The sequence below is a fragment of the Myotis myotis genome, unplaced genomic scaffold (genome assembly GCF_014108235.1).
Source record: "Myotis myotis isolate mMyoMyo1 unplaced genomic scaffold, mMyoMyo1.p scaffold_m19_p_2, whole genome shotgun sequence".
In the NCBI taxonomy this organism is placed as follows: Eukaryota; Metazoa; Chordata; class Mammalia; order Chiroptera; family Vespertilionidae; genus Myotis; species Myotis myotis.
In genome coordinates this window covers 174,949,056-174,962,749 of record NW_023416324.1, presented here as the reverse complement: position 1 = coordinate 174,962,749, position 13,694 = coordinate 174,949,056, and the positions used below count along the sequence as shown (strand labels likewise).

Below are 13,694 nucleotides of genomic sequence, written 5' to 3'. Positions count from 1 at the left end.
ACCACTGGCCTAAGCCATGCCTTGTCACTTACCATTACCCCCACCAGGGCCTGTGCAGGAGATGGCCCTTTAGATAAACTAGTAGATACTTGAGAGAATTGCACCTAACCGCCTTTGTTTTTTGGACCAGGATTCCCAAAGAAATTACAGTGACTAACATTCACCAGGCCATTTGCAACATTCCTTTTCTGGACTTCCTCACAAACAAACACATGGGGATACTGAATGAAGATCAGTGAGTGGAATGAAGACACCCCTAGAAAAGCAGGATCTGTAGCTGCAGCCGAAGCTTTGCACTGTGATGACTCTTCTGTTTGGGGAGGAGGTGTATGTGCCTCAGAATATCATGGTTAACGCACCGTTCCCTCCACCTAATTCAGTGAATCACCAGAGTGTTCAGTCCCAGGTCAGATCCCTTTAGGACACAGGTTTCCTGGTTCTGGGGTGAAGCTGTGGGTGCATGCTGTCAGCTTGCATCTGTCCACTCTCTGTAAAGCTCACTAGAGGGTCCAGAGCTGGGCCAGGCCTGTGTATCAGGTCCTTCTCCCCTTGGGGCGTCCTTAAGGGGGAACCTTGGGCCTGACTCTCCCTCCAGGAGGAGAACATGAGTCTGGCAGGCTAGAGATTTCGCCCATTCTGTGGGTGGGTTATAGGCAGCCCAACGGTTAACCAGGCAACACCTGAAGGACTAGGCTCAGCACTCAGCGAGTAGCCAAGGTGTGGAGAATTGGCACTCGGCCCACGTGCATCGGTGACAGGATGCGGTAATGCTGTGTGGAAAACAAAGACCCGAAGGTTGCAGCCTGAGCAGAAGTCTTACTTTATGGAGCACGGGAGCATCACTACAGCCAGTCTGAGAGAGGAGGGATGGCCAAGTCACAGGCAAGGAACAGATACATTCCAGCATTGGTCTGGAAAGGTTCAAGTATAACCAGGAGCTCTTAATATGTTCATAATAGACAATGCCCACAATGCCGGCTCCTGGCAGTCTCGCACAGCTTCGTGTGTGTGCCAGGCAGCAAGCTGGTGCCACAGTTCTCGGGTCACCCAGGCTGCACCAGGCTGAACGGCCAGCGGGAGCAGCTCCTGCGACAGCCCTGCCAGGGCTGTCTGTCCTATCGGTGGATTCCATTTCCCCTTCTCAGTCAAGTTTTTTTGCACGAAGGAAAGTGTTTCAAAGAAACACTTGTGAGTGCCTTAAAGGTGGAGAAATGACTGCGGAAGCCGAAAGACAGGGGTACCTGCTCAGCAGTAAGAATAGATGATCCATGAGCAGGTGGGAGGGAGAAGTGAGGAGGAAGGTAGCCCTGTACCTGGATGACTTCCAGTTCCACTGAAGGTCCGCTACCCAGGCCTCCTAACAGTCTGTGGAAGTAATGAGTTTATTCCCAGTCAGGAAGCTGCCGAAGACTATTTGAAACCTGTGAGTCGGAGTCAAAGGAACTTACCTAGGCAGCATAACTCATGTTTTCATGAGTCCTGCAGACATTTGTCAGGAAAAGAAGGTGGGGAGGTGACACCATGAGAAACCTACCCACTTTTATTCATCTGAGGATTGCAAATGCAGGGGGAGGTCTGTTCAGTAAGGCAAGGGTGCCCTGGCTTAGTGGTAAAACAGGTAGTAAAGGCTCAGCTAGTCACACACGGATGGGGTGTGGGCAAGTGCGTGGGTTCATTCAGCAATGGAATGTGACAGCCACAGGACAGAGTTTCATCCCAGTGAGAACAGACGGACTACAGGGACGAAAGAAAGCCTAAAGAAATTACCTTTTTGAAAAAGAAATATTAAATGATTTAACAGCCCCCATATGTCTGTATTTGTATCATAATGTGTAATATAATTGTGTAACAGAAATACCTACAATAAATCTTTTAGTATTTGTGATGGGTTTTCTGAATTTGAATCACTACGCTTTGGTCAAGTTCTTATATTGCGTTAGAAAGAACCAGGAGGGGGCAAAGATATAGGTATTTGTGTTAAATGCTCCCTCTTCTTTCCAAAAAAGAACATGAGGCTATCTGTGCAAGGAAAGGATAACAGCTACGTGTCTGAAAAAATTTTGGAAGATCCATGTTGACACTGGACATACTGATTTCTGACAGCATGAGGCAAAGGAAAGCTGCTGAGCTCAGTTCAGAGCCTCCTTACAGCCACCGTGGAGAGGGACCAGCTCTGCCTGACACGTGTGGGTGTGGCTGGCAGGAGAGAACTGTCTGTACTGAGGTCTTGAAGAAGTTACTCCTGAGAGAGTCCTGCATGGCCATCTGCTATCATGGTGGCTAAAAACTACAGAAATGCAGAAACATTTCAGAATGACCGCTCTGTGTCCACCCTTCCTTCACAGGGAGGGGCTTTGTGACATCCAAGTGCAGAGCTTTCTTGGGACCAGACCTCACTGGTGCCGACCTTCAGGGAGCTGAGTGCCTGGAGGAAGGAGAACGGGGCACTGCTGGGCTCCCTTCCTGCGTGTTCTCTCAGCCAGAGACCCGACACAGCGGCCCCGTGCTGAGGACCCTCTTGCTGGTGGAGGATGGCGTGGGCGGGCTGCAGGGCCCAGGCTTCCTCAGAAGCTGCTCTCGTAGTTTAGCCTAAAGTCCTGGCGTTACTAAATTCACAGGTGCAGAAGGATTAGTATTTGAGGCGGGTTTCTGAGCTCGAAGCACCACAGAGCGGGACTTGCTCTGAATGACCAGCTGGAAGGACCGCGGGGCTTCCCTCCATGGGGCCTCTGGGCCGCCTCCAGCTGGTGGAGGCGCTGCCGGCAGGGCTAACCTTGCTTATGGAATCAGGAATATTGAACTTTTCCTTTTGGCTGACGTTAGCTAACAGATTGAACTTTTATTTTTAAAAACTTGTCTCTTTACAGAATTAATACAAAAGTGCTTATTATATAGAAACTTTAGTAAATATGAGTAAAAAATTTAATTACCCGTAAATCCACATCTTAAGGATATCTACCATTAGTATTCTAATGCATTTGTCACTGTATATTATTATATATGTGATTTGGGACCACATGGTTGAAACTGTTGTCTCAATTGCCTTTTTTTAAAAACTTTTTTTAAAGTATATTTTTATTGATTTCAGAGAGGGAGAGAAACATTAATGATGAGAATCGTTGATCACCCGCTTCTTGCATGCCCCCTACTGCGGACTGAGCCTGCAACATGAGCATGTGCCCTGACTGGGAATTGAACCCTAACCTGGAGACACTCAACCACTGAGCCACACCAGCCGGGTCCGTGGCTTCTTAAGTCCACTCCAGTAGCGCCACGTTAGGCCTTACTAAGACCTAGAGCCAGTGAGAGGAAGTTTCTTCGAACCCAGATGTCCTTTTAATTAATGAAGTCTGGTTAGGAAGGTTGTCAGGTGGGGTGTTTGAAAAGCCCTGTTCTAGTGCAATTCAAAAAGGTCTTTGGATGCAAGTATGCCAGCAAGAGGCAGGCTCGGGGAGGGAAGGCACCGCCAGGTGTGCCGTGTGAAGGGCAGGTCTGAGTGGGAGGGACTGTGTCAGCATGGGGGAGATGGAGCAAAGCTGCACATGAGAATAGAGCTGACTCCCTGAGAAAGGGGTAGGAAAGAATTATTACAAAGCTGTACTCTGCTTACCATCCTAAGCACCCTGCACATACACCCAGACTCTTAGCCAGGTCAGGGGGTTCGCCTCATTTTGCAGACGAGGAAATGGAAGCTTAAACTGCTCAGAGCTAGCAAATGGAGAAGTCAAGATCTGAGCCCAAAACTAGCTTCAAAGACAGTTGTTTACCTAGGCTCCTGGGAGGGGGGCACGTGGGGGAGCTAAGTGGCGGGAGGTTGGTGGGTTTTGTGAGGCCACATGCAACACCGGTGTGGACTGCAGCCAAGCGAGGGTTCTCGGGCTCAGTGAGCCTCCAGGGTACCAGCTGCAGCCGGGAGACAGTCAAGTGCTTGTTATCAAGAGGAGGATGAAGGAAATCGTAGAAGGTGCTCGTTTATAATTAAAGAAATAAACAAAAAATTGATACAGTATATTTTTGCGTTTTAGTAAAATCTGAAACTCTCTCATTAATCTGTTCATTTCCCACAGAATGCCCTGCAGCAGTCTCTTTTAGCAACATCTAGTGTGCAAACCAATGAAGTCTGAAATAATAGAACCCTTTGTGTCAGCATATGGCTTTGGTTTTGCCTTTAAAATGATTCTCGGAGCATTTCCTTTGCTGGAATGAGGGGAAGGGCTATCCTACCAGAGGTAGCACCTCTGAGGGGTCACTCCCTTTGCAGCCTGAGCTAAAACACAGCCCCACCTCCACGCTGAAGGGCTTCTAAGACCCAAATGTCACGTCTTGTGGCTGAAATAAGTGCTCCAGACTAGAGTCCCCCTCGGGCTGGAGAGAGAAAAGTCCAAAGGGAATCCTTGTGCCTCCTTACCAAATTGACCTAGGCTGTGCCTCCAGTCTTAAAGATGGGACATAAACGCCTTCAAGGGTTTGAAGGGCTGCTGTGCAAAGAGGGGATCAGGCTTGTTCCCCACAGACGCACTGGCTGGAATTTTAAAGGAAAGAGTTTTCCAAAGACAAAATGAGCTGCCTCCTCAACAGGCAGTGAGCTCCCTGTCACTGGCAGGGCAGGCTTGAGAATAAAGGCTGGTGTAGATGACATTTAGGACTTTCAGGGAATGAAGCTAATACTGCAGTTTTCTTTTTAAAAAAAAAGCTCCCGGCCGGTGTGGTTCAGTGATTGAGCATCTACCTAGGAACCAGGAGGTCACAGTTCAATTCCCAGTCAGGGCACATGCCCAGTAGGGAGCATGCAGGAGGCAGCCGATCAATGATGCTCATCATTAATGTAACTCTCCCTCCCTCTCTCTGAAATCAATACAAATATATATCTTTAAAATAACATTAAATTAGAATTTTTTTAAAAAGCTCCCAACCATGGCTGTGTAGCTCACTTGGTTAGAGCATCATCCCAATACGCCAAGGCTGTAGGTTCGATCCCTAGTCAGGGCACATACAAGAAATAGCCAGTGAATGCATGAATGTGGTAGAACAGCAAAGCGATATTTCTCCCTCCCTCTCTCTAAAATCAGTAAATAAAATTTGAAAATTACAAAAGAAAGAAGAGCTCTTAATTCTTAGCCAGCGTGGATGGTAGTTCCCTTCTAGTTATCAGTACGTTAAGGGAGAAGCTGGAATTAGTAAGAAAATGTGGGCTCAGACACCTGCCACAAGGTAAATGGCATTCATTCATTCAATACTTCAAGCATCCCGAGAAATTCTTTGTTAAAAATGTAAGGGTCACCCAAGCGGGTTTGGCTCAATGGATAGAGCATCGGCCTGCGGACGAAATTGAACCTGCGGAGTCCCAGGTTCAATTCCGGTCAAGGGCACATGCCTGGGTAGTGGGCTCAATCCTCAGTAGGAGGTATGCAGGAGGAAGCCAGTCAATGTTCTCTCTCATCGTTGATGTTTCTATCTCTCCTTCTCCCTTCCTCTCTGAAATCAATAAAAAACAGAAAAAAAGAAAAATAAAAACACCAGGGTCATCTTGGCCATAAAGAAGCTATGTCTTTAAAATTGAAACCCTGTGATTGATCTTCTGTGTGTTTTTTTGGTAACTTCTTGCTGGTAATTATGGATCACATGCAGGTGATAACCTAAGGTTTCTTCTACAGCTTGAACATGTGGGACCATTTGTAGGAACAGCCAAGAACGTTACCTTGGTTACCGCAGGCTGTACGTTACCATGCAGCCAGGAAAACAGCGGGCATGACTGGCTCTTTCAGGGACCTGCTGTCCACATGCCTCAGTGCCCCTGGGCCAGTTCAGTTCACAACAATTCATCCTCGAGTTCTTCCAGTTTAAAAATAAGGGCGGCCCAAATGGGCAACTGAAAGATCAGGAGACTTCGCACGCTTCCTGAGGATGGCTGAGGTCCAGAGTTGGGCTGAGTGGTGCCATGTCCTGCGCCAGGCTTGCAGCCCGGTGGCAGCTGGGGGGAGTGCACCCCAGGGTGAGAAGGCAGGAGCCGTCCCCCTCTGACAGCAGGGGACTGTCGGTCCCAGATCTCACCCGTTTCCAGCCCGCTGGCTCTCTCCTCGGTGGGAGTTACACGTTGAGGATCCGGGGAGCCGGAGCCTGGAAGATGGCTGAGGCGTTAGGAGTGAACGTCTTCCTCACCTCAGGGACCTGAAACACGAGACGTGGCACAGATCAGTGGGCCTCTCCCTCCACTTCCCCTCCCTCGGCTCCGGAAACAGTTCCTCCTCTGGGCCCCCCTTTGTCCTCTGTGAGTTGAAGTTACTAACCTGAAGGGTCTTCAGGGGAACCTCCAGTGGGCAGGGTCACTGCACAGTCGGTCAGATAGGGCACGTGACCGTCCATCCTGCTCCCTGAAGCCGCCTCTGGGTGGAATCGGGAGCCGAATAGTCCCCACCTCCCATCTCCACGCGAACCTGTCACTACTGCTTGGCCGTCAAAGGTAAGACTGGGGCTTCGGCGGGAAAGACACCTGCTCACCAGAGAAGCCAGCACTGGGGACACCACCTGGCCAGTGCAAAGGACCTTGGGTTTCTGTTTAGACACTGCTGCCCCAGCCATAATGCCATTTACACCCTGCAGTCCGACCCCTAGTCCCTAATCTGGGGGGAGACGGGGGATGGGGAAGGAGAAAGGCCTGTCCCACAGGCCCTGCAGCACCAGCTCAGGCTGACCTGGAATCCGGCCCCAGGGCCGCCGGCCCATCCCGAGCTGTGGGCTGTGATCACCGTGGTCGGTTTCGCCTTTGTGGATCTTGCCGGCTTGACTCCAGTCCAGGCCTGGAATTCCTGCCTGGGACAGAGACCAGGGTCACAACCTCACAGTCAGCCGCCTCCCCCTGCTCCTGCAGGGCCACTGCCCTGGCCCGTGCTTCGTGGAGAATCCCCGGCCACGCCCACTGCTGAAACGCTGCTTCGGCTCCGGGGGCTCCTCCCTCACAAAAACTAGTTGTAGTTGCAAAGGATGTGTGCTGCCCGGGCACAGCCGCGTCCTGGAGGAAGCACACCTAGCTGTGCCCCTCACTTCTGAGTCTCCACCTGCTCCGTGAAGTTGGCTCACCTGACCCCCCAAGGAAGTAGCAGCGGAAACTTAACGCTTATGTTGCAGATGAGCAGCTGGCTTGGCTGCGCGGAGAGTTAGGAAAGAACTGTTGGCACTTGCGTCTTATTCGTCCCAAACTGCAAACACCTGGTGTGTGCTGGGCCTAGGAGACAGCCAAGCCCCAGCCCTTCCCTCCAGTGCTCCCTGCATTGTCTCTGGGACGCCTCAGGGGCCCCAGCGGCCCAGAGCCAGGGAAGGTGCCCACTTGCAGCACAGGTCACTGAGGACCCCATGCCCAGGGGAGGTGCCGGCCTGGAGAGTGCCCAGCACAGCAAAGTCCTCCGCCCCTGGTTGCGAGTGAGAAGGAAAATAAGGCTCAATGTTGCTTCTAGTTTTTAACCATTTGTCTTAACTCGTGCAAAAGAGAATAATCATAGTGACCATCGCAAACCCTACAAGATGGTCTGCCTCTTTTGCAAGGCTCTGCACTCAAGCATGGGTGCAGGGAGGGGAGGTGGCATGCAGCAGGGAAAGCCAGCTCCCTGGGGGGAGGTGGCAAGTGATGGGCTGCCACCGCCTCCCTCCATGTCCTTGGAGTAGCATTCTTTAGATGAAGACGTAATTCCTCTGAGCAGAAAAGGCCTATTTTAATTACGTCAACACTACTAGCCGGTGAGCTCAGGAAGGCAGAGACCTGCCGTGTCCACAGGAGCACCTGGCCCGCAGAGGCTCTATTTGGTGGAAAGTGTCCAGCTGGCTGGGCAGCACCATGTGTGGGCTGGATCCACTCCTGTTTCATCCCACCCACAGCCCTGGCCTGGTTTCAGGCCCTGCAGTCAACAAAGCTGCCTTTTCTTGGCAGCGGTGCAGCTGGGCCGCGTGTGCAGGGAGCAGCCGGGTCTGTCCGGGATCAGCACTCGGATGCCAGGAGGCGAGCGGGCCAGGGCCCTATCGGGTCAGTTTTGCCTCTGAAGCCGCAGGGTTCCCGAGACCGGCTGCCTGAGCCATCTGCTGCTCTGTTTCTCCTGGGGGAGCAGGTCCTCCCCTGGGCAAGCCCGTCTGTCCCCAAACTGAGCTGGGCCTAGGGCAGTGATGGTGAACCTTTTGAGCTCGGCGTGTCAGCATTTTGAAAAACCCTAACTTAACTCTGGTTCCATGTCACATATAGAAATTTTTTGATATTTGCAACCATAGTAAAACAAAGACTTAAATTTTTGATATTTATTTTATATATTTAAATGCCATTTAACAAAGAAAAATCAACCAAAAAAATGAGTTCAAGTGTCACCTCTGACACGTGTGTCATAGGTTCGCCATCACTGCCCTAGGGAATAGCTTGTGGGGTACACATTTGGTCTCTGAGGTGAGACACACCGTGCTACTGCCTGCTCCTTGGGCCTGTGCCAGCTGCTCGACAAGACGGAGCTGATTGCAGAGGTTCCTGTGAGGCCTTGGGGAGAGAGCCGGAGGAAGTCCTGAGCCTGGTGCCCAGTACGTGCTACGCAGAGTGGCAGCTAGTGCCTGACGTGTCACTGGAGCGGGGAGGACCCAGCAGGACGTTCAGACCTGCCATCCGCTCACCACGGAGGAGGGACCGCTTCTAAAGCCCAGCCTCCAAACATCCAGCGAGGAGGAGCCAGTACCACACGAGGCAGCTGCTCCCTGCCCGTCACTTCTGACTCTTGGAAAGTGCTCCTTGCCCTGAGCCGAAGCTGCTCCCTGCCATCACCCCATCCTGCTGCTGGCCCCCAGAACATCAGCCGTGTGAAGGCGCTGCACACCCAGGACCGCTGCCCTCCCAGACCTCCTCCTGGCTCAGGGCCCCACAGTGCAGCAGTCAGGACCCACCACCTCCTTCCCTGCCCCGACTCCCACACGCCGAGAACAGGAGTCCATGAACACAGACCACCCGCTAACAATCACTCCCCATCGAGCTCTTAAAAACTGCAGGCCCGTGAAGGCGTTCTACATGTCTTGATAATGGTGGTGGTGCCCAGGCTTCTACCAGTCATCCATTTACAGTGGATGTATTTCACTGTATGGAAATTATACCTCAGTTGATTCGAGCCCCAGCCGGTTTGGCTCAGTAGACAGAGCATTGGCCTGCGGACGGACCGAAAGGTCCCGGGTTTGATTCCAGTCAAGGGCAGTACCTCGGTTGTTGGCTCCTCCCCGGCCTAGGCCCTGGTCAGGGCTCGTGCAGGAGGCAACCAATTAATAGGTTTCACTCACATCGCTATTTTTTCCCCTCTCTCTTCCACTCTCTTTAAAAATAATAAATGAAAAAATATCCTCGGGTGAGGATTAAAGAAAAAAAAAATACAGTTGATTCGAAAATAAAACTGAGGTGGAAAGTTTATACCTCTTTGCTCCTTTAATACCACAAGTAGGAATTTATACTAAAGAAATTATTATAGGAACAAAGATTTAGCTATAAGGACGCTTATAATAGAAGTGTTTTTTCCCCTCTAACATTTTTTAAAAATATATTTTATTGATTTTAGAGAGGAAGGGAGAGGGACAGAAACATCAATGATGAGAGAGAATCACACCCCCCACTGGGGATCGAGCCCACAACCCAGGCATGTGCCCTTGGCCGGAATGGAACCTGGGACCCTTCAGTCCGCAGGCTGACGCTCTATCCACTGAGCCAAACCAGCCAGGGCTTCCCTCTAAAATTTTATTTATTTATTTTTGGTTACTCCTCACCCGAGGATATTTTTTCCACTGATTTTTTTACAGAGAGTGGGAGGGAGAGAGGAAGGTGGGGCGCGTCAGAAACATCCCTGTGAGAGACACATGGATTGGTTGCATCCCCCACCGCCCGACTGAGGTCGAGGATCAAATCTGCAACGGAGGTATGTGCCCTAGACCTGGAATCAAACCCTCGGTCTTTCGGTGCGCCGCCGGCCAACCGGTCAAGGCAAAATATTATTTGCTTTAAAAAGGTAACACCTGGGCGCTTTTTCTTTTTAAAGCGACAGTGTGAGACAGAGTATAGTGCAAAGTCGGTCTCCTTCCTCGCTAGCATGATCCACCCTCCCTCTCCCCCCCCCCCCCCCCCCCCCGCACAGGTTACCACCCATCAGCGATCTCCTGGCTTGTATGTGTACATCAACACCCCTTTTGAAAACGGAGTAGCAGGCATGCTGTTTGCATCTTGCTGCTTTGACCTGGGCCTGTTGAGGAGCTTCGGTTATCAGTACCTTCTCGGCTCCCAGTGGCCCATCCTTTGGCGGAGCTGCAACTATCCAGCCCCTCCGCGGGACAGCGGGTTGTTTCCACCTTCGGCTGTACAATGTTGCAACGGACCTTGTATTCCTTAGCTCCACCCCCATAGGGCAATTCCTGGGAGCGAAGTAACTGCTCAAAGGGGCAGTGTTTTTAACAGCCCAGCTGCTTGGGCCTCACCCCCAATCCCCCAGAGCGCACGGGCCAGAGGGAGCTGAGGCTGTCCGCCTGCGCGCACCCCTCCTGAGGCCGGGCCCACCTGGTGGGAGTTAAAGGGAAGCAGATTTACCTCCAAGGCAGGCTTTCTGACGGCGCAGCCCGAGATGGGTGCGGGGCTGGAGGTGAGGTAGTGAGCTCTCCATCGGCGGAGGTATTGGCTCATTCACTCTGAGGCGGGTCGGGGAGCAGCGAAGAGACCCCTGCCGCACCCAGGGGCCAAAGGGAATGATCTTCGAGGCCGCCCGCCGCTCTCGAAGTCGTGTGGGATGGGGGTTCCAGGCGCCCCCTCGCCCCCACCCACCCGCGTCCTCCTGGCTCCCGGCTTCGGTTTCCTGCGCCCACCGGGTCTGGACGCGAAGCGCTCCCCGTCCCCAGCCCCATACCTGTACGACGAGGTCGCTGCTGCAGCCGCGTCCGCATCGCCGATGGGGAGCACGTAGATCCCCTGGCCAGGGGGTGCGGGAGAGGTGCCCCTCCGGCCGCCTGCCCCCGGCCTGCGCCCCTGCGTCGCATCTCTGGGCCTCGCGGGCGCGGGCCACGCGCAGAAGTCCCGCTGGTACTGAGTGAGCGGCACGTCCCGGCCGGGGTCCCGGGCGCCTGCGGGGGACGCGCCCGTGCGCAAGGCGGCGCCGCCCGGGCCCGGCTCCTCGCTCTCAACGTCCGAGTAGTTGTGCAGGGTCAGCGGCACCGCCACGTCCGAGCGGTCCAGCTGGTTCCAGCGCCGCGCCAGGCAGCAGAGGCGGCTGATGCAGGGCCACGCCATGCCGCCCCGCGCCCGCCCGGCGACCGGCTCCCCGCGCTCGGGCAGCGCCGCCCCCGCCCGGCGTCCCCGCCCCTGCGGCCCTCCCCGCGCCGCCGCAGCGCCGCAGCATGGCCGGGGGTGGCCGTAGGCGAGTGGGGAGGACCGGGGAGGTGCGGCTGGGACCCGGTGTGCACAGCTGGAGCGGAGCGAGCCAGGGAAGACCGCGCGACCCGAAGGGCGCCGAAGCGGGGATCAGGGGGTGGACGAAACTGCCTGGAGGCATTGACAAAGGTCCAACTTCTAGAACGTTCCCTAATATAGTCCGAGTTCCCTAACGGTTACCGAATAAATCAGGCCTGGCTTTGTGGACCGCCCTCAGCCAGCGCCCGGGGCAGCCGCCTCAGCGCGGGTTTGTCTTGGGACCGCGTGGCCGTGGCGAGGCTGCCGCGTTCGGGCGGGGCTGCACCTCGGGGCCTCGCAGTCACGCAGGCGAGGCGCAGCGATGAGAGGGGCACAGGGAAAACTTGGGGCCATGCTTCCCAGAGAAAACGCACCAATCAGCTGTGAGGCACCAGCATTTGCTTTAACAATGCTCAATGTGTGACAACCAACCCACTTTTCACTGGGAATTGGCATTAGCCCTCAGCGGACCTTTCCCACGTTCTAATTTGAAAGCATGGTGGAAGGCTTTTAGTTTATAAAACTGCCACATCTTTGGCCACTATGCTACAAACATAGGGGAAGAGCTAGTAACATGGACAGCCACAACGTGTAGTCAGAAGCTAACCCTGGAATGACGATTGTAAATGATCATTATAATCACTATAAATTCCCTTCCCTCCTGGGCCTATATTCTTGTTTTATTGCAAAGCTAAATTTGGGTAATCCTCCAGGCTAATGGTCAGTCTACTGCATGCAAGCATCAGAAACAAGCCCCTGGCCGAAACCGGTTTGGCTCAGTGGATAGAGAGCATCGGCCTGCGGACTGAAGGGTCCCAGGTTTGATTCCGGTCAGGGGCATGTCCCTGGGTTGCGGGCATATCCCCAGTAGATGTGCAGGAGGCAGCTGATCGATGTTTCTCTCTCATCGATGTTTCTAACTCTCTCTCTCTCTCCCTGTCTGTAAAAAATCAATAAAAAATATATATATAAAAAAAAAAAAAAGAAAAGAAACAAGCCCCTGGCCACAACCAAAGGTTTCCTGAATATATTTTTAAATATATTTTTATTTATTTCAGAGAGGAAAGAGGAAGAGATAGAAACATCAATTTTGAGAGTGAATCATTGATTGGCTGCCTCATGCACATTGGACCGAGCCCGCAACCCAGGCATGTGCCCTGAGCGGGAATTGAACCCAGAACCCTTTGGTCCGCAGGCTGACACTCTACTCACTGAGCCAAACTGGCTAGGGCAAAGGTCTCCTGAATTTCTGACACCTGGCCTCGGTGCACACTGCAGAGCGATCACACCAGTAACACTAATGAAACAGCACTGGTTACCCAGAGCTGCATTCCAAGCACTTGCTTGGATGGTATCCAAGGTGTTGCACCTCAGAGAGAAGTGCAGTACAGCCCAGCCCTCACAGTAGGGTTCCTCTCCAAACCACTGCCTGTCTTAGCTTGGAGTCACAGCCAAGGGACACAGGGCTCCCCTGGCCAGGCTATGGCGTAGGAGGCTCCAGGAGAGGAGCATACTGTGAACACCAGTGGAGCAGCTGCCCTGTGTGACCTCCATGGACCAGGAATTAGCCACCTAGATTTGGTGACTGAAATATTCAGTCCTGCCCAGCTGGTGTGGTCAGTAGTTGAGCATCAACCTATGAACCAGGAGGTCACAGTTTAATTACCAGTCAAGGCACATGCCCAGATGGCAGGTTCGATCCCCAATGGGGGGCTTGCATGAAGCAGCTGATGGATTCTCATCATAGATGTTTCTCTCTCTCTCTCTCCCTTTCCCTTCCTCTCTGAAATCAATAAAAATATTTTTTAAAAAACAAACTCCTCTGTAAATCTACTCAAGAAAAACTTAAATTCTCAAATTGCATTTCCTAGAAATAACTCTCAATCATGAGGGCAAGTTAGTTCCACAAAAGTGAAGCTACTATGATGACCATTGTCTGGTATTTCAGTAAAATGCTTAAATTCAAAGAATGTATCTTTTCAAATGTAAGATGCAATTAGGCTCAGGCTCTAGTCTGAATTTATCCGAGATACTTCCTTTAAGTCTCATTAAGTTTCAATGTTAACCAAGAAAGCAAAAGCCTAAAAATAGCTTTTTGTGTATGCCACTAACTGCCAGGAAACATTAACTCTCTTGGGAAACTTTATAAAATAATGCAGCTGTTGTTTCAGACCGTGTCAGAGAGAAGATACTCTTAACTTTTACCTATTAGTCAACCCAGGAAAGGGGCAGGTAGGTAAGAGTAAATGCTTAGCAGAGATGT

General features: G+C 52.3%; 2 protein-coding genes across 17 annotated transcripts in view; one reads left to right on the top strand and one right to left on the bottom strand.

Moving 5' to 3' along the window:
- The window catches only part of YEATS2 (YEATS domain containing 2), a 92,389-nt gene extending 90,504 nt beyond the window's left edge, over positions 1 to 1,885 (top strand). For all 16 annotated transcript variants that reach the window (XM_036348175.1, XM_036348174.1, XM_036348171.1 and 13 more), the window contains one exon: positions 131 to 1,885. In XM_036348175.1, the coding sequence (XP_036204068.1) occupies positions 131 to 239 (109 nt within the window). In that variant the 3' untranslated portion in view covers positions 240 to 1,885. The remainder of the gene's footprint in view (positions 1 to 130) is intronic.
- Positions 1,886 to 5,398: 3,513 nt separating this feature from the next.
- MAP6D1 (MAP6 domain containing 1) lies at positions 5,399 to 12,270 on the bottom strand. Its single transcript, XM_036352772.1, has 3 exons — positions 10,893 to 12,270; positions 6,693 to 6,810; positions 5,399 to 6,168 (listed from the first exon to the last, which is right to left on the bottom strand). The coding sequence occupies exons 1-3, from the start codon at positions 11,270 to 11,272 to the stop codon at positions 6,088 to 6,090; spliced, it is 579 nt and encodes a 192-aa protein (XP_036208665.1). The 5' UTR covers positions 11,273 to 12,270; the 3' UTR covers positions 5,399 to 6,087.
- Between the last annotated feature and the right edge of the window lie 1,424 nt (positions 12,271 to 13,694).

Bases quoted from the DNA above. Each gene is read 5' to 3' on its own strand.
- MAP6D1 (XM_036352772.1), bottom strand. From the start codon at position 11,272: ATGGCGTGGCCCTGCATCAGCCGCCTCTGCTGCCTGGCGCGGCGCTGG. The intron at 6,811-10,892 runs GTATGGGGCTGG...TCTCTGTCCCAG, and splicing joins GCAGCGACCTCGTCGTACAG to GCAGGAATTCCAGGCCTGGA. The intron at 6,169-6,692 runs GTCAGCCTGAGC...CTCGTGTTTCAG, and splicing joins GCCCTGGGGCCGGATTCCAG to GTCCCTGAGGTGAGGAAGAC.